This window comes from Leptopilina heterotoma, unplaced genomic scaffold, assembly GCF_015476425.1.
Source record: "Leptopilina heterotoma isolate Lh14 unplaced genomic scaffold, ASM1547642v1 Lhet_160, whole genome shotgun sequence".
NCBI lineage: Eukaryota > Metazoa > Arthropoda > Insecta > Hymenoptera > Figitidae > Leptopilina > Leptopilina heterotoma.
Window position 1 is genome coordinate 372,834 of NW_025110875.1, and position 20,052 is coordinate 392,885.

General features: G+C 32.3%; 3 protein-coding genes across 12 annotated transcripts in view; 2 read left to right on the forward strand and 1 right to left on the reverse strand.

The window, feature by feature from the left end:
• LOC122498864 (pre-rRNA-processing protein TSR1 homolog) overlaps positions 1–20,052 on the reverse strand; it is a 179,619-nt gene that overhangs the window by 144,305 nt on the left and 15,262 nt on the right. The window contains exon 2 of the mRNA XM_043606842.1: positions 18,010–18,280. Within this exon, the coding sequence (XP_043462777.1) occupies positions 18,010–18,280 (271 nt within the window). The remainder of the gene's footprint in view (positions 1–18,009; positions 18,281–20,052) is intronic.
• On the forward strand, positions 174–11,245 carry LOC122498865. 5 transcript variants are annotated; one of them, XM_043606846.1, is made up of 10 exons: positions 174–1,521; positions 1,876–1,989; positions 3,103–3,180; positions 4,165–4,720; positions 5,247–5,638; positions 5,902–6,075; positions 6,734–6,907; positions 7,566–7,688; positions 8,144–8,674; positions 11,108–11,205. In XM_043606846.1, exons 2-9 carry the CDS (start codon positions 1,972–1,974, stop codon positions 8,663–8,665), a joined length of 2,037 nt encoding a protein of 678 aa, XP_043462781.1. In that variant the 5' UTR covers positions 174–1,521; positions 1,876–1,971; the 3' UTR covers positions 8,666–8,674; positions 11,108–11,205. The 5 variants fall into 5 exon arrangements, with proteins under 5 accessions (XP_043462781.1, XP_043462782.1, XP_043462779.1 ...); XM_043606847.1 differs by having other exon boundaries at positions 191–319; positions 798–1,989; XM_043606844.1 differs by lacking the exons at positions 174–1,521; positions 1,876–1,989 and having other exon boundaries at positions 3,049–3,180; positions 11,111–11,245.
• Positions 11,124–18,001, forward strand: LOC122498870. 6 transcript variants are annotated; one of them, XM_043606855.1, is made up of 5 exons: positions 13,690–13,992; positions 14,068–15,054; positions 15,163–15,712; positions 16,170–16,853; positions 17,104–18,001. In XM_043606855.1, exons 3-5 carry the CDS (start codon positions 15,618–15,620, stop codon positions 17,351–17,353), a joined length of 1,029 nt encoding a protein of 342 aa, XP_043462790.1. In that variant the 5' UTR covers positions 13,690–13,992; positions 14,068–15,054; positions 15,163–15,617; the 3' UTR covers positions 17,354–18,001. The 6 variants fall into 6 exon arrangements, 5 of the variants coding, with proteins under 5 accessions (XP_043462793.1, XP_043462790.1, XP_043462791.1 ...); XM_043606856.1 differs by having other exon boundaries at positions 14,068–14,169; positions 14,227–15,712; XM_043606857.1 differs by having other exon boundaries at positions 14,068–14,169; positions 15,247–15,712.

Below are 20,052 nucleotides of genomic sequence, written 5' to 3' on the forward strand. Positions count from 1 at the left end.
AATATGACTGGTAATGATCAGAGAGCAACGATTAAAAAAATTTTTCCACCATCTTTATGGAATTGAATCGGACCTTTTGCATTCTGTTTAGATAGAAAAATAAAAAATATCTGAGCCCTGTAGGCCGTCCAAAGATGGCTAATCACTCTAATTAATTAATTAAAATATTCCTACTGTAAGAAAATTATAATTTTAGATTGAAGATGCGAAGAATCTGGTCACACAGGAACCAGTTGGTGATTTCTGTTTGGAACAGAATAAGGCGAGCGTACCGGTCAGCTCGAGGACATTGAGAAGTGCGAAATCCAAATCTGCTTCCGTAAGTTGAAAACCTAAAATAAAATAATTAATTGGAATTAATTTTTACTTTAACTAAGTGGTCGGACATAAAAACTCGTCTAAATTTAAAACCAATTGACTAATTGAATTGTACAGAGGATTTTTCAGCGCTATTAATTAATTGCATCTTGTATTGGTTGAATGCTCGACCAGTTAACTAACTTTAACTAACATACAATCACGACTTTGGCAACGGTAAGTTTTATTATGCAGGTGATTGATTATTTCTTGCATTACGTAAATGTTCGACCAGTTAGGCAAACAAAATAATTTTAATTAATTAATTAGAGTGATTAGGCACCTTTGGACGGCCTATGGGGCTTAGATAATTTTCATTTTTGAATTCTGTTTAGATAGAAAAATAAAAAATATCTGAGCCCTGTAGGCCGTCCAAAGATGGCTAATCACTCTAATTAATTAATTAAAATATTCCTACTGTAAGAAAATTATAATTTTAGATTGAAGATGCGAAGAATCTGGTCACACAGGAACCAGTTGGTGATTTCTGTTTGGAACAGAATAAGGCGAGCGTACCGGTCAGCTCGAGGACATTGAGAAGTGCGAAATCCAAATCTGCTTCCGTAAGTTGAAAACCTAAAATAAAATAATTAATTGGAATTAATTTTTACTTTAACTAAGTGGTCGGACATAAAAACTCGTCTAAATTTAAAACCAATTGACTAATTGAATTGTACAGAGGATTTTTCAGCGCTATTAATTAATTGCATCTTGTATTGGTTGAATGCTCGACCAGTTAACTAACTTTAACTAACATACAATCACGACTTTGGCAACGGTAAGTTTTATTATGCAGGTGATTGATTATTTCTTGCATTACGTAAATGTTCGACCAGTTAGGCAAACAAAATAATTTTAATTAATTAATTAGAGTGATTAGGCACCTTTGGACGGCCTATGGGGCTTAGATAATTTTCATTTTTGAATTCTGTTTAGATAGAAAAATAAAAAATATCTGAGCCCTGTAGGCCGTCCAAAGATGGCTAATCACTCTAATTAATTAATTAAAATATTCCTACTGTAAGAAAATTATAATTTTAGATTGAAGATCCGAAGAATCTGGTCACACAGGAACCAGTTGGTGATTTCTGTTCGGAACAGAATAAGGCGAGCGTACCGGTCAGCTCGAGGACATTGAGAAGTGCGAAATCCAAATCTGCTTCCGTAAGTTGAAAACCTAAAATAAAATAATTAATTGGAATTAATTTTTACTTTAACTAAGTGGTCGGACATAAAAACTCGTCTAAATTTAAAACCAATTGACTAATTGAATTGTACAGAGGATTTTTCAGCGCTCAAAAGTGTTTGCCAACTACGCATATTGTGGAAAAAATTTTAAAAAAATTTACTAGGCTGGTAATTAATTGCATCTTGTATTGGTTGAATGCTCGATCAGTTAGCTAAAGAAAATAATTTTAATTAATTAATTAGAGTGATTATTTTATTTCAATTGAAGTTTGGCAAATAATTCCCGACCATTTACGAATAAGAGACATTACTAGAAAATTTTAATTTTAGATTGAAGATGCGAAGAATCTCAACAAACAGGAATCAGTTGGTGATTTCTGCTCGGAACAGAAACTTCCTTCAGACTTGAATCTTTGTTTAGAACAAATGCTGAATTCTGCTTCCGTAAGTTGAATACCTAAGATAAAATAATTAATTATAATTAATTTTTTTCTAGGTAACTAGTCGAGTATAAAAACTCGTCTAATTTTGAAACTAATTGACTATTTGAATTGTACAGAGGAATTGAGTCGCATTGCACAGTAAGAAATCTCCTCACTTTGCATATTAAACAATTAAATTTTGAGAAATTAACATATTCTGCGCTATATAGTCCAGCGCTAACTCAGAGTCCCGCTCTAGAGCTCCTGATAGAGTTGAAAAATAAGGAGTTTTTTTGAAAATTTTCGCCACTTCATCTTCTAGAACCCCCTAATTTAAATTTTCCACATCATCGACAATTGTATCAGATAATTGCTGAGCGTGTTCAAGCAACATGGTAATACTGACCACTATACTCCTGAAGATGCCTCTCCTAAAGATGCTTCACTGCGTTTCGGAATTGCGTTTTATTGTACTTTAATTCATGGGCGATTTCCATCATCAAAGGATCATCTGGATTTGGATTTCCCAACAAAAGTTGAATTGCCGTTAATAGATTTTCTAGGGATATGGTAGGTTTCCAGCCACGGATATTAGAAATTTTATTCGTGGTGGTACGAACGGATACTTTTCGGATATGCTTACTTTCAATTTAAATAGTCCGCCTTCGTAAGGTGTTCCTTGAGGTCCAATAATGACAGCTGTTAAATTGTCCAACTTATCATCCTTTGCATAGCACGAAATTCCTTCTGGAGAATGTTCCGACAAACAAGCTAGTTTTTTTTAATTCGTGTTTTCTGAATTGCGGTCATTGTGGTGTAATATTTTCATCAAAAAAATATTAAGTAATTTAATTAAGTTATTAATTAATTTTACGAGATAAGGTTACTTCTTTTGAGTGTGGATTTGATTCTCATATTAAAATTATTAATATTTTTGATATTAAAACTTTCTTATACTAACAAATTCCCTCAATCCAAACATTTTTCCCGAACATTATTAGTCAATTGGTTTTAAAATTAGACGAGTTTTTACGTCCGACTAGTTAGCTAAAATATAAAAAATAAAATTACACAAATTGTCTAGCTTTGAAAACTTATGTTTGCAAAATTTGTAAATTTTGTAAAATTTTTTAAGGATGATGAGAAACTCGAGATGGGAGAATTCGAAAAATTCTTGCACTCAATAACGAATGCGAATACAACTGCTGCTTTCGTAAGTTGAATACCTAAAAAAAATCAATAATTATTTTTGTTTTTAATTATAAGCTGAAGGGTCAATCTCTAGAAAGGAACAAATTCAGAATTGAAATTTCATTTTAAAAAAAGTTGAAAAATCACTTTTATTATTAGTCCTGTGGCAAAAGGGAGATCTTAATAAGCCTATAAAATACGTGGTCACAATCTTTATCAACATTATTATTAAAAATTAATGTTTTTTATTCAGAATTTTTGTTGAAAATTTTTCGCAGCTAAATAGGTTTCAAAATTTATTAAAACTCGTTACTCAGGGGTTTTAGGGGTCACCGATTACGAATCCGATGTCAGTTTCTCAAAATACAAAATGGTGGATATAATATGGCGGACACTTTTTTGGAAAATTGAACGGATTTGCTTGAAACTCGATATTCGAGGGTTTTCGGGGTCGCTGATTATGAATTTCAAGTTATTTTTTGAAAATTTTAAATGGCGGATCCAATATGGCGGACACTTTTTTCAAAAATTCATCAGGTTTTCTTGAAATTCGTTATTCGGGGGTTTTCGAGGTTGCTGATTACAAATCCGATGTTAGTTTTATTTCTGCACAAAACTAATTTAATTCTAGGAAAAAATACCTAACAAATATTTTACTTTATTCTTCATGATTCAATTACAAATAAAATAATAAGTAGATATTACCGGGCAAAAGATTTTTTTGCATTACAGAATTAATATAATACCTTTTCTACAAATGAAACTTACTTCATGAACGGTAACGGAGGGGAGTTTTTATGCTACATAAACACGTGTATCTTTAAATATTTCAAATTTTCGATTTATTTTTCATAGGATCCGATTAAATCATGATGAATGCTATTATTAGGACATAAAAGTTTTTAAAAATTATTATTATTTATTTAAAAAAATCTAATGTACGTGTCATTTGTCCCGATTGTGAGAATGACCCTGAAATATAAATAATTAATAATAATTTTTACAGATTCTTCGGAAAGATGCGTCTTATTGCTTTATTAGGAGTATCAAACTTTTTAGTGCGCATTACCTTTCTATTATGAACTTCCACAACAGTCATGTCGCGTTTGAAGTATCTTTGGAAGATTGTGGTCATCATATTTTAAATTTCAATGCCTACCAATTAGAGGTTTTGTCGATGATCCTGCACTTGTGTAGCAATCACAATGAAAAGAAGGTTCCTCGTGGGAGGCCCTCCGGAAAAAATCTGCCTGTTCAAAAACCTTTTTACGGCAATGTCAGAAATTATAAATTCAATTTTGATGAATCGATATGTAATATTTATACATATATGTGCCAGATGTTTGAAGAAACATTTCTTAAGTGTGAAATTGTTTCAATCGCAAAGAGTGTTCTTTGGTTCTTGAGTAAGGGTTCCATGAACTCTGTGATTATTATATCTTACGCGAACAAAACAATGATTCAGCGCCTGCTCAAGAAACATAAAAGGCGAATTATGAGTCTTTCAGCTTCTGACGCGACAGAAGATTTCAACCATGAATCTCACATCACAAATTTGCTTAGTAAGTCATAGTTAACAATATTTTCCTACATGTGTCAAATATAGAACTCTATCTTATCGCCCATATTTAATTTGTTGATAATATAACTATTTTTCATAATTTCTAATAAATCAAAGATATATGACCAATTCCCAAAATTTCAAATCCATATCGTTTCTGGTTTAGGCTTATGAGATATCCCGTGAATATCCTATTCTGATCCCGGATTGTCCCAGGGATGTCCCAGGGATATCCTTTTGTTGTGAGGGATTAATCACGTGGAAAAAAATAAATAAAATTTACTGACTCTTTTCTTGATGTCGGTAAATTTCATTAATTTTTTTTAACTTGATTAAGCCTATACCAGAAATGATATCGAGATGAACTTTTGAGAATTGGTTTAGAAAGTTTTCAAATCAATCATGAATCTTCTATCTACGAAAAATTTTGAAAAACAATAATATTAACTAACCAAATATGGGAGATAAGATAGAATTCTATATTTTATCCCAAAGATCTAGGATAAAACCTCAACAATTTTTCGCAGTTAATTTTGACAACCTCAAGCAAAATCCTACCTCTCTCATTCCGTGGGATGATATTTTTGTATCAACAAATTTCGTAGTGCAAACCATTACGAAGGAGGACAAAATTTGCCCAATAGACACAACAGAAGAAATCATGGACAGATATTTCAAAATTGAAAGTGACACAGTCAGTAAAGTAGTTTTCGCAGTTATTAAAAAACTCCTTTGCAAACTTGCGGAGATGTCTCAAAAATTTTGTATCTTGAGAATAGTATCCAAAGAGAAATGTTTTCAAACATTCTTCGAAACAGTTCATATTCTATACGACCTCATTGCACCAGATATCCTACCTCATCTTAAAAAAATACCATTGTATGAATCGGCAGTCCATACAATCACGACTTTGGCAACGGTAAGTTTTATTATGCAGGTGATTGATTATTTCTTGCATTACGTAAATGTTCGACCAGTTAGGCAAACAAAATAATTTTAATTAATTAATTAGAGTGATTAGGCACCTTTGGACGGCCTATGGGGCTTAGATAATTTTCATTTTTGAATTCTGTTTAGATAGAAAAATAAAAAATATCTGAGCCCTGTAGGCCGTCCAAAGATGGCTAATCACTCTAATTAATTAATTAAAATATTCCTACTGTAAGAAAATTATAATTTTAGATTGAAGATCCGAAGAATCTGGTCACACAGGAACCAGTTGGTGATTTCTGTTCGGAACAGAATAAGGCAAGTGCACTGGAGTCGAATGAGCTGACATCACTAAAATCAAAGTGCCGAAAGGAAGAGGGCGGTAGCCCCTGGAAGGAAGTGCGGCTAAAAAGAGGAATCTTTAAGGTAATCAAAATTCCTTCAAGAGCCATAAAATCCTTTGCACAATTCAATTAGTCTCAAAGTTAATCGATATGTGTCATTTTATTTTGATTTTAGCTAAGTGATCGGACATAAAAATTCGTCTAATTTTAAAACCAATTGACTAATTGAATTGTCCAGAGGATTTTTCAGCGCTCAAAAGTGTTTGCAAACTAAGAGTATTGTGAAAAAAAATTTGTTTGCATAATTTAGCAGGCTATTAATTAATTGCATCTTGTATTGGTTGAATGCTCGACCAGTTAACTAAAGAAAATAATTTTAATTAATTAATTAGAGTGATTAGCCATCTTTGGACGGCCTATGGGGCTCAGATATTTTTTATTTTTCTATCTAAACAGAATGCAAAAGGTCCGATTCACTTCCATAAAGATGGTGAAATTATTTTTTTAATCGTTGCCCTCTGAGCAACTGGAGCTATTCCCAGATAATATGACTGGTAATGATCAGAGAGCAACGATTAAAAAAATTTTTCCACCATCTTTATGGAATTGAATCGGACCTTTTGCATTCTGTTTAGATAGAAAAATAAAAAATATCTGAGCCCCATAGGCCGTCCAAGGATGGCTTATCACTCTAATCAATTAATTAAAATATTCCTACTGTAAGAAAATTATAATTTTAGATTGAAGATGCGAAGAATCTGGTCACACAGGAACCAGTTGGTGATTTCTGTTCGGAACAGAATAAGGCAAGTGCACTGGAGTCGAATGAGCTGACATCACTAAAATCAAAGTGCCGAAAGGAAGAGGGCGGTAGCCCCTGGAAGCAAGAGCGGCTAAAAAGAGGAATCTTTAAGGTAATCAAAATTCCTTCAAGAGCCATAAAATCCTTTGCACAATTCAATTAGTCTCAAAGTTAATCGATATGTGTCATTTTATTTTGATTTTAGCTAAGTGATCGGACATAAAAATTCGTCTAATTTTAAAACCAATTGACTAATTGAATTGTCCAGAGGATTTTTCAGCGCTCAAAAGTGTTTGCAAACTAAGAGTATTGTGAAAAAAAATTTGTTTGCATAATTTAGCAGGCTATTAATTAATTGCATCTTGTATTGGTTGAATGCTCGACCAGTTAACTAAAGAAAATAATTTTAATTAATTAATTAGAGTGATTAGCCATCTTTGGACGGCCTATGGGGCTCAGATATTTTTTATTTTTCTATCTAAACAGAATGCAAAAGGTCCGATTCACTTCCATAAAGATGGTGAAATTATTTTTTTAATCGTTGCCCTCTGAGCAACTGGAGCTATTCCCAGATAATATGACTGGTAATGATCAGAGAGCAACGATTAAAAAAATTTTTCCACCATCTTTATGGAATTGAATCGGACCTTTTGCATTCTGTTTAGATAGAAAAATAAAAAATATCTGAGCCCCATAGGCCGTCCAAGGATGGCTTATCACTCTAATTAATTAATTAAAATATTCCTACTGTAAGAAAATTATAATTTTAGATTGAAGATGCGAAGAATCTGGTCAAACAGGAACCAGTTGGTGATTTCTGTTCGGAACAGAATAAGGAGAGCACACCGGTAAGCTCGCGGACATTAAAAGGTGCCAAATCCAAATCTGCTTCCGTAAGTTAAATACCTAAAATAAAATAATTAATTAGAATTAATTTTTACTTTAGGTAACTAGTCGAACGTAAAAACTCGCCTCATTTTTAAATTAATGGACAAATTGAATTGTGCAAATGATTTTTCATCGCTTAAAAGTGTTTGCAAACAACGCATATTGTGAAAAAAATTTTAATAAAATTTACTAGGCTGGTAATTAATTGCATCTTGTATTGGGTAAATGATCGACCAATACAAGATGCAATTAATTACCAGCCTAGTAAATTTTGCCACATTACGCGTAGTTTGCAAGTACTTTTAATCGCTGAAAAATCCTTTGCACAATGCAATTAGTCAATTAATTTCAAAATTAGAGGAGTTTTTACGTCCGACCAGTTATCTAAAATATAAAAAATTAAATTACACAAATCGTCTAGCTTTGAAAATTTATGTTTGCAAAATTTATTATTTTTCAGGGAAGCCAGTTACGCACTATCAGGCCGCAGCGGAAGACTGCTTCAAATTTGAAAAGCGATAGAGAAGCTTTAATGAAAATTAAAATTTTAGATAATTGCCAAGATGGGCTGACTATTAAAGACTGCGGACAGAAAGGACGAGGAGTTTTTACAACAAAATGTTTCGAGAAAGATGAGTTTGTGGTTGAATACGTTGGGCGCCTTTTGAGTGGGCATGAAGGGACTCAGCTCGAACGTCTTCAAGGGGATGGAGAAGGCACAAGATTTTATCTTTACTATTTTTATTTCAAAGAAAAATGTTTTTGCATTGACGCAACAGCTGAGTCAAATTACTTGGGGCGTTTGATTAATCATTCGCGAAAGAACCCCTTGCTTCTTTCCAAAGTTGTTGAAGTAGAGTCGTTGCCGAGACTGGTATTTGTTGCGAAGAGTTTCATTCCAGTAGGGGTTGAACTCACTTATGATTACGGGGAGACCAGGAAACATATCTTAGATGTTAATCCGTGGTTGAAAAACTGCTAAAATGTAACAGTGAGTATAATAATTAATTATTAATTGAACCGCCGGCGACCAAAAGGGCGTGCTCACGGTTTTCGTTAGCCCCTCGCGCAGCCGTAAAATCGCTGTACGCGGGGCCAACGAAAGTCATGCGTATGCCCTTTTTGTCGCCGGCGGTTCAATTACAGACTCTTATGAATTAATTGAAGAAAAAAAATTATTTTCCACAATTTGCATAGTTGGCAAATATGTATAGTAAACTGTATAGTTTGTCCTTTGACGAGAGAAAATACTTTCTTCATACTGGCTTTATGGATTTTTCATATATTTAATACAACATTCAATATATTGCAATTGTTGTACTAATTATATGGAAAATCAATAAAGCAAGTTCTGTAATTGCAATTACTCTCGTTAAAAGACAAATTATATGGGAATCTTCAGAAAAATAAAATAATTTACACAATCAAATTTGTCCTTTGACGAGAGCAAGTGTTTTTTTTCATACCAGTATCTTGTTAAAGGACAAACTATACAGTGTAACCTGTGACATTGTGCATATGATTTTTGAAGGTAATTTTCACTCCTGAAACTTTTTATATAGTTTGTCACAAATTGGTTGGTCAATTAGTCTCAAAGTTAAGCGATATGTGTCATTTTATTTTGATTTTAGCTAAGTGGTCGGACGTTGAAACTCTTCTAATTTTACAACCAATTGACTAATTGAATTGTACAGAGGATTTTTCAGCGCTCAAAAGTGTTTGCCAACTAAGAGTATTGTGAAAAAAATTTGTTTGCAAAATTTAGCAGGCTATTAATTAATTGTATCTTGTATTGGTTGAATGCTCGACCAGTTAACTAAAGAAAATATTTTTAATTAATTAATTAGAGTGATTAGCCATCCTTGGACGGCCTATGGGGCTCAGATATTTTTTATTTTTCTATCTAAACAGAATGCAAAAGGTCCGATTCAATTCCATAAAGATGGTGGAAAAATTTTTTTAATCGTTGCTCTCTGATCATTACCAGTCATATTATCTGGGAATAGCTCCACTTGCTCAGAGGGCAACGATTAAAAAAATAATTTCACCATCTTTATGGAAGTGAATCGGACCTTTTGCATTCTGTTTAGATAGAAAAATAAAAAATATCTGAGCCCCATAGGCCGTCCAAAGATGGCTAATCACTCTAATTAATTAATTAAAATTATTTTCTTTAGTTAACTGGTCGAGCATTCAACCAATACAAGATGCAATTAATTAATAGCCTGCTAAATTATGCAAACAAATTTTTTTCCACAATACTCTTAGTTGGCAAACACTTTTGAGCGCTGAAAAATCCTCTGTACAATTCAATTAGTCAATTGGTTGTAAAATTAGAAGAGTTTCAACGTCCGACCACTTAGCCAAAATCAAAATAAAATGACACATATCGCTTAACTTTGAGACTAATTGACCAACCAATTTGTGCAAAAATTTGTGGAGCTGTGACATTGTGCATATGATTTTTGAAGGTAATTTTGACTCCTGAAACTTTTTATATAGTTTGTCCTTTGACGAGAGAAAATACTTTCTTCATACTGGCTTTATGGATTTTTCATATATTTAATACAACATTCAATATATTGCAATTGTTGTACTAATTATATGGAAAATCAATAGAGCAAGTTCTGTAATTGCCATTACTCTCGTTAAAAGACAAATTATACGGGAATCTTCAGAAAAATAAAATAATTTACACAATCAAATTTGTCCTTTGACGAGAGCAAGTGTATTTTTCATACCAGTATCTTGTTAAAGGACAAACTATACAGCGTAACCTGTGACATTGTGCATATGATTTTTGAAGGTAATTTTGACTCCTGAAACTTTTTATATAGTTTGTCCTTTGACGAGAGAAAATACTTTCTTCATACTGGCTTTATGGATTTTTCATATATTTAATACAACATTCAATATATTGCAATTGTTGTACTAATTATATGGAAAATCAATAAAGCAAGTTCTGTAATTGCAATTACTCTCGTTAAAAGACAAATTATATGGGAATCTTCAGAAAATAAAAATAATTTGAACAATCAAATTTGTCCTTTGACGAAAGCAAGTGTATTTTTCATACCAGTATCTTGTTAAAGGATGGCTAATCACTCTAATTAATTAATTAAAATTATTTTCTTTAGTTAACTGGTCGAGCATTCAACCAATACAAGATGCAATTAATTAATAGCCTGCTAAATTTTGCAAACAAATTTTTTTCCACAATACTCTTAGTTGGCAAACACTTTTGAGCACTGAAAAATCCTCTGTACAATTCAATTAGTCAATTGGTTGTAAAATTAGACGATTTTTCGGACGTAAAATCAGTTAGCTAAAGAAAATAATTTTAATTAATTAGAGTGATTAGATATTTTTTATTTTATTTTCTACATTTGAAAAAACATTTGAATGTAGTTAAGTTTCTCGCCAGCAGATGGCAACAGAACTAAGCAGCGATCAGCGAATGAGTCGACCTTCTACGCCTTCTACACTGTGACAAAATTGGACGAACAGTTGCGCTGCTAAAACAAAACAAACAAACAATAAAAAGAAAACAGTAATCGTTGGCATCTTTCCAAAGTCCCTCTTCAATCATGAGTGAAGAAAAAAATGTTCTACAGTACAATGACGAATATTTCGCCAGAGATTTTCTTGCTCTATGCAAAATCTATTTTTGGAGTGAGGAAAATGAGAAGAAAAATATAAACTTATCAAACAGTGAACATTTAAAAGTGATTCGGGAACAAGCATTTGGCTTGACGGGAGCTGTGACTGAAGCGACGCTGCAATCTTTGGGTTGTTTTCTTCGCAATAACACAGGATTAGACTTGCATACGACGGATCTCCTGTCACATTCTCCTCTTTTGTGCGGGCGATATTTACTTGTATAGTAAGTAAAACAATTAATTAATAATTCAAGACTCTAATGAATTAATTAACTAATTGAATTGTACAGAGGATTTTTTAGCGCTCAAAAGTGTTTGCCAACTAAGAGTATTGTGAAAAAAATTTGTTTGCAAAATTTAGCAGGCTATTAAATTAATTGCATCTTGTATTGGTTGAATGCTCGACCAGTTAACTAAAGAAAATAATTTTAATTAATTAATTAGAGTGATTAACCATCTTTGGACGGCCTATGGGGCTCAGATATTTTTTATTTTTCTATCTAAACAGAATGCAAAAGGTCCGATTCAATTCCATAAAGATGGTGGAAAAATTTTTTTAATTTTGCTCTCTGATCATTACCAGTCATATTATCTGGGAATAGCTCCACTTGCTCAGAGGGCAACGCTTAAAAAAAATAATTTCACCATCTTTATGGAATTGAATCGGACCTTTTGCATTCTGTTTAGATAGAAAAATAAAAAATATCTGCCTGCTAAATTTTGCAAACAAATTTCTTTCCACAATACGCTTAGTTTGCGCCAGAATGCACATGAAATTTCTTTTAAACTGAAATATTCTAATTGTAGTGCTAAATATGTTGCCATCACTAAATATTCCTACTGTAAGGCTATATCGTCATAGTGTTTACAAAAAAAGAATAACTTTGAAGTATTTATTTAAAAATTATTTTTTCTATTGAAATCTGTCTCTTTTGAATAAATGGTCGGGAATTATTTGCCTTATTTCAATTGAAAAAAAAGAAAAACTTTCAACTATTTATTTAAAAATTTATTTGAGAAAGAAATTAAATATTCGCAAATTGGTTAAAAAATATCTTTTTTTTCAACTGAAGTGGGGCAAATGATTGCCGACCATTTACGAATAAGACGCAGTACTAGAAAATTGTGCGCACAATTAGAATACTGTCTCTTTTGAATAAATGGTCGGGAATTATTTGCCCTATTTCAATTGAAAAAAAAGAATAAGTTTCAAATATTTATTTAAAAATTTATTTGAGAAAGAAATTAAATATTCGCAAATTGGTTGAAAAATATTTTTTTTTCAATTGAAGTGAGGCAAATAATTGCCGACCATTTACGAATAAGAGGCAGTACTAGAAAATTGTGCGCACAATTAGAATACTGTCTCTTTTGATTAAATGGTCGGGAATTATTTGCCCTATTTCAATTCAAAAAAAAGAATAACTTTTAAATATTTATTTATTCCTACAGTTATTATGCAAAACATCCAAATGTTAAGGCAAAGTCGATTGGGAACATTGGGGTTTCAACGGTAGATAAGTTTCTGGAATGGCTGCTTCGTGATTTTTTGGACGGCGAGAGTGAACACGAGGATATTCTCGCGGACCACCTGAGAAGTCTTTATCGGATTGGAAAAACTAACAATTTGCTCACCCTGAAATACATTGCAGAGAACAGGATCACCATAGGCGAGTTGGAAAGTGCAACAAGAACATTTTTAAATTACTTGTAAGTTACTAGAAGGCTAGGCTGGTAATTAATTGCATCTTGTATTGGTTGAATGTTCGACCAGTTAGCTAATCAAAATAATTTTAATTAATTAATTAGAGTGATTAGCCATCTTTGGACGGTCTATGGGGCTCAGATATTTTTTATTTTTGCATTCTGTTGAGGTAAAAAAATAAAAAATATCTGAGCCCCATAGGACGTCCAAAGATGGCCAAATTTTGCGAACAAAATTTAGTAGTTTGCAAAATTTACTGGGCAGGTGACTGATTGTTTTTTGTATTATTGTTCTAGCCTCTTTACTTTCTACGAGTTGTATTCGTTTGAGGAAGAGCATGCTCACTATGCTATAAAGGAAGAAATTGTTTTCCCGGATGAGAGTCCCATCAACATGGTCCCTGGATTGCCAGAACCACTTCCGGTGGAAGTGTCTAGGGAACCAAGGGATTTTAGAACTTTGGTCAACGAATTGGACCAGGCCGGAAGGCAGCGCTACATATCCAGTAAGCGAGGCAAGGAGCCGTCGCCACCAACTGCTCCTAGAAAAAAGAGAGGACTGGAAGATGGACATTCATTTTTGGCTACAGTTTGGTGTAAATGTAGTACATCATTACAAGGAAGGATATGAGGAATTATCGACTATTGGGTGTCGATTGGACACAGAATGGGAGGATTTAAAAACATACAATCCATATCAAATCTTGTTAATGAAGATGATATTGGATAATATGTCAGTCTCAGTTCACCTATTATCGAAAATCGTCACAGTCGTTGGAGACGTCACAGTTGTCACAGTCGTCACGGGCGTTACAATTGTCGATACGTGTGTCGTTGTTGAAAAATGGAAAAGTCGAGATAAGAGGTATTCCGACATTTAATAATGCCCTAAATAAGGACAAATTAGAAGAATTTCAATATGCAGCAATGTTGTTCTTCCTTCCAGGTAAAATTATACGATTATAATAAAAATTAACAATTATAGACACTGCTAAATGTCTACATTTATAATTTTTTGTAGGAATGTCGCTTCTTCAAAAAGAAGGAGAAGAAACAATTATTAAAGAGGACACAAAACCGGTTGTAATAAAACAAGATGGAACAAAAGCGACATGCCATGCGGGTAAGAATTCCAACACACAGTTTCTATTCATGGTGGCTATATTATAAATTTTTTTAGGTCCTTCATGTCCCTGCACGAATAGGGAAATGTTTCAATTTTTATATGATCGCGATTTACAATGTAATTGCATCACCCAAGTGCTGTCATCTGTAAATAGAATGGGGGAAAATCTTGTTTTAAAACAAGAAAAACCCCCATTGGAAAAGCTCATTTTGTATTGCACCTCGGTTGCGTGTGGTTGCAATGGCTCCTCCGAAATGTTTGTCGTTGTTTCCCATTACTAATGTAGTGAAATGTGAATATGTTACTAGGTTAAAAGTTTGCGGTTGGCGTAAAAGCAGTGGAATTTCGTGGATAAATGATCTTGATGTTTATGAGTGGTTTGCGGAAGACGATAGTAAAGGATTAGGAGATGTCTTTAACAGTGATTTGAGTGATTTGAGTGATGTGTCAGAGAGGTGGACGATCATGTTTAGCGAAGAAGAGAAACTTTATACTGCTCTGATGCAGAGAAAGGAGCAATCATTTAGATTTTATTATATAACTAAATTAACGGAATTCCTTTCAAAGATGTATTCTGTTAAACACACAGACATCCTTTACTTCTTTTTAAGATACCCGGAACTTTTTTTTGAGACCTCTTTTCGAGTCCTCGACATTGACGAATTTTTTAATCTGTGGAACATTCTACATCATTCAGAAAAAGTTCAAAAAATTCTCAAGTTTTTTATTAATTTCAAGAGTTATCCTAATTTAAAAAATCTACAAAATTTTGTTGAACTGAAATTAGCTACAGGAAGGCAGATGACGAGAAACGTTTTTAACGATAATGTCGTTTGAAATTTCTGTTTATCTATAACAGCTTGCAAATTGATTCTTTCATTTGTGAGTATTAATTATAATTATAATTTTTTTTAAGTTGAACCTATGACCCGCGTAAAAAGACAGACAATTCATTAATATTGATTCCTTATTTTTTTTACTGTTTAACAGTTTTTGCGAGGAAATGGGGGAGACAGTCTGAAAGTTTTTCTTCAATTCAGTCAAAAAGTAATTTCTCAGTATGACCACTTTCAGAGCAGTACTACATACTTTCTCTTATCTCAAGACAAAATACTGCATCCCATTCTAAGTAATCATTTTCTAAGTAATCCCTGTACGATGAGGAAGCTTACACTTTCATCAGGAAAATCATTACATTCTATCAGAAAAATTTGATTTTAAAAAGAGACGCCGATCGTTCTAAACCCATCGCCAATAATCTAGGAATTGTTGATAATCTAGGAATTTTTTTATTTATTTTTTTACAAATATTTGTTTATCACTTTCAGAGCAGTACTACATACTTTCTCTTATCTCAAGACAAAATACTGCATCCCATTCTAAGTCTTAATAGTTATCAAATTGCTTTGTTGGAAGAAATTCTTACTTCTCGTGTTAAATCAGTTATGGCGATGAATCAAAGGTCTCCACCCAGAGTGCAGTGGATAAAGGAAGAATTAAATAGTTCCCTCTCTATCAGTGATCTAGAAGCTTTATTAAAGTAATGTATACTCTATTTTTCTGGCTCTACGTCCAAGGACTAACCTTATGCCTTCACAAACAGAAATGTGAATATTATTTTCAAAAAGAACAATGCCTCCTGAAGCGTCCCATAAGGTCAGTCTTTTGACGTGGAGCCAAAATATTCCTTTGACACTATGTCTTCATGCTCCACATCGGAGGGCCAAATATATATATGGTCCTCCGATGTGGAGCATGAAGTCAGTGCCAGAAGAATATTTTAGGCTCTACATCGGAGGACCAAATATATATTTGGTCCTCCGATGTGGAGCCTGAAGACATAGTGCCAAAGGAATATTTTTTGGCTCTACATCCGAGGACCAAATATATATTTGGTCCTCCGATGTAGAGCATGAAGACATAGTGCCAAAGGAATATTTATTGGCTCCACGTCAGAGGACACAGGTTTTAACTTACATTATTTGTATTCTTCTTAGGGGAGTGGATGATCCGGTAATTAAACAAGAGAAAGCTATTGACGATTCATATAAAATTAATGTTCCCTTGGAATCATTGCTAATAGACACGGAAAGGTTCTATGGTACATCGAAGCCTTATGTCGTGAAAAATTTCACTTATGAAACCGATAGTAGTGTGTTAAGAAGAGAAATGTCGATGAAGACAAACGAAATGTTTACAAAGTGTGAAATTGAATTCATGTTGAAAAAAGTGGTTGATATTCTGGAAAAATCCCTGTACGATGAGGAAGCTTACACTTTCATCAGGAAAATCATTACATTCTATCAGAAAAATTTGATTTTAAAAAGAGACGCCGATCGTTCTAAACCCATCGCCAATAATCTAGGAATTGTTTTGTATTCATCAATTTGGGATAATCCGTTAACATCATTCATTCCTTTGGATTCATTTTTTTTAAATGATGTTTTTGCATTATTAAAATTAAAAGATTATTTGATTTCATTAAAAGTATTACCTGAACTGACATTGCAATTTTGCAAACGCCTGCGGCTAAAAGTATTCAAATTAACGAACGTAATATCATCTAAAGTTGATGAATTTCTTTTGCTGTTTTTTATTCGAATGGGGGGAATAGATAGATTTTTAGAGAATTGGCAAAATTTATGTCCAAGAATTGCAGTTTCTTTTATCTTACAAGAGCAGTAAGTATAAACTAATAAGTAGATATGTAATTCAATTCTGAAGCGTCCCATATAGTTGGTACTCTGACGTGGAGCCAAAAATATTCATTTGGCACTGTCTTCAGGCTCCACGTCAGAGGACCAAATATATATGTGGTCCTCCGATGTGGAGCCTGAAGACATAGTGCCAAATGAATATTTTTGGCTCCACATCGGAGGACCAACAATATGGGACGCTTTAGGATTGATTATATATTATATATTTTTTTAGGATGAATTGTTGCTGGACTTCACCAGATGAGGAACTTATCCGAAAGTATTTTTCAAACTGCGATTTGAATAGGAAATTACTGAGACAGATTTTGATCAATTTAATGATTTTGAATATTCCATTAAATTTCAATAATGTCACTGAAAAAGAAAAGTACAATTTCACTCAGATCAGAAATTTCAAAATCACTAATCTGTTGGGTCCAATATTCCAAATCATTAACACATTTAAGTTACAGATTCCAAATTAGGAATCCAATAAAGGAAAACGTAAATATATAAGGAAAATGTAACATTTAAAACTGCGCGAAGCGCGACGACTACTTCTCGCGCACACCGAGGCGCGCTAAAACTTGCGAGCAGAGCGAGCCCCCGCGCAAAGTGCATATGAAAATGTTTTCGCCCATGAGGGCAACATATTTTTTTCAATTGAATTCTTGTAAATAGTCGCATATTTTTTAACAATAGTGTAATAAATTAAATTTTAATTTTTAAACATTTTTAATGGTTAAAAATGGTTTTACTCGAAATATATATAAACGTCAAGATTTTTGGAAACCAAAATCGAAAATGTAAAAATTATCTTCCTATGTATACACAATTTTAAAAATTGTTTAAAAGCTTAAAACCAAAAAAGTACTCAAAAATGTTCGTTTAAATACATCTGAAGAGGGCGCAGAATTCTGCGCCAAAAACGCGTCATGTATTGATATAAATAAAAAATGAAAGCCATTAGGCCACAAAAAAGCATACATATTTAATCAAATATTAGTGGCCCAAAAATAAGAAGTATATTATTATTATATTATTAATATTATTATATTATTATTAGTATATCACCATCTAATAAATTTAAATACTTAAGTGCTAATAAAATAAGAAAAGGGTAAAGCAAAATATTACTTACCTTATATGTAGAGCACCACAAGGACTAAAATTAATGTTTGCGCTTTCATCAACATTTTTAAAAAGAGTTTTAACATTCTCAATATTCAAGTCTTTTTGTAAAGGAACTATTGTTACTAAAATTGGCGGTGCTTCAAAACTACCAAATCGTCGTTTGGCTTTTAAAATTTCATCTCGTTTATTTTGACGTATTTGTTGTGCCTGATGACGTCGGGCTTCTTTGCCTAATTCACCTTTCATGCGTTTTGAAAGTGTTTTTACATTAACCTTTCCTAAAATTAAAGTTACAATAACATTAACTCCATCTTATGGATGAAAAAAGTAGTGAAGCATTAAATTTATGTCAAAGGAAGAAACAAATATTACATTTAAATTCAGTTGGTTGAAAATTCTAATTTAAGCAAACATTAAACGGAAATATTAAAAAAAACTAATGTCTGATTCGGTAACACTAACAGGGACTGCTAAAACCCGAAAGTAACGATTTTTCGCAAATATTTTAACTTTTTGGTTTTTGGCAGAAAATCAGGATCCCTGAACCAATGTGTAACATACAAAAATCCGTGAGACATCCGGAAGTGTATGTGCCTTTTAGGGCATTTTATTAAAATTTAATATTAACAATCTATATCTTGTAAATAAATTTTCCTCTTTTTGCAATTCAAGCAATAGAACCTGGATCTTCAAATGAAACAGCTCATATCAATCACAATATTTTGAATAGATGCAGCACTGTCGTTAATAATATCGAATTCGTGAAAGCAATTTTTTCAATTGTAACATAATTAATCTTTTAATTTTATATTAATAGCATAAATAATAAAAAATAAATATAACATAAATATTTATAATAAATATAAAAAATAATATAAAAAAGAATCATAAATATAATTTTAATGTGACATTTTATTATTAAAATACTTCCAGGGGATTAATTCCGAGAGATGTGGATTAATGGAACATAATTTCAGGGTGGTAATGGATTAGACAATTCTTTATTCAACTGGACTTTATTTTATCTAACAGACAATTTTTTGTTTAATTAGATAAATCTTTGTTCTAAAATAATTTATTGAATTATAATTAAATATTATATATTATATTCTAATATAAAATTAGTGTACAAAATAACAAATTTCAGAACAACCACATTATACTTTAATAAAATGAACTGAGAGAAACATACATTTCAGGATATCCCACAAATTATATTCTTGGAGTGTCGAAAATATTTTTTATATTATTTTTAAATTCTATGTTTTATAAAATATCCAATTATTTACGATTTTTCAATACAAAAATTTTTTTTAGGTTGACTCATCCTACCAATAAATATTCACGTGGACAGATATGGTTGGGAGGAATTGACAAAAGACCACGATGGGGGGTATCAAAAGGTGATAAAAAATTGTTCACGAGGTATACGTACGATCCCATAATATATTTTATACATTTTTTCTCAAAACACTTTGTAATTTTCGGGAAAAATACAAAGAAACTTGCAGCACTATGAATGCCGACTAAACTTAAATTTTTCTTCAAAACTTTTTTTCCTGACATTTTCCTGACTTAACTGACATGAGGCCACCCTGAATAAAAAATTTAGATAAATCGCAAAGTAAAAACCCAGTAAGTTGCATTTGCCGTTGAGGCGAAAGTCGCTTAAACGGTAACCGATTTTGAACCTTATGGCAAATGCGACTTACTATAGGTTTTTACTTTGGGCAGCAGAATTTGTGGATGATAATTTTTATTGACAATTTTTTTGATATTATCATTTTTTGAAGAATGATTTTTCACTAGATAATAGTGATATTCCATAACGATTCTCAGGTGTATAAACCTACAAGTACCACTTTCACAAAAAAATTTTCCTGTATACCAGAATTAAGAACTAATTTAGTGCTAATTTAGTACCATATTTAAAAATTTAGAGCTGCTAAACTTTTTTAAAAAATGTATGGTTGAGATTGAGGATAATTTTTGGAAAATTCTTCTTAATGATATGTTAGAGCACTAAATTAATTCACAATTCCTGTGAAAG

Excerpts from the sequence above, each read along its gene's own strand:
- LOC122498865 (XM_043606844.1), top strand. The coding sequence starts at position 3,064 with ATGTTTGCAAAATTTGTAAATTTTGTAAAATTTTTTAAGGATGATGAG. Across the intron at positions 6,908-7,565 it reads TAAAAAGAGGAATCTTTAAG|ATTGAAGATGCGAAGAATCT; the intron begins GTAATCAAAATT and ends TTATAATTTTAG. Across the intron at positions 7,689-8,143 it reads CCAAATCCAAATCTGCTTCC|GGAAGCCAGTTACGCACTAT; the intron begins GTAAGTTAAATA and ends ATTATTTTTCAG.
- LOC122498870 (XM_043606854.1), top strand. The coding sequence starts at position 14,143 with ATGGAACAAAAGCGACATGCCATGCGG. Across the intron at positions 15,713-16,169 it reads GATCTAGAAGCTTTATTAAA|GGGAGTGGATGATCCGGTAA; the intron begins GTAATGTATACT and ends TATTCTTCTTAG. Across the intron at positions 16,854-17,103 it reads TCTTTTATCTTACAAGAGCA|GATGAATTGTTGCTGGACTT; the intron begins GTAAGTATAAAC and ends ATATTTTTTTAG.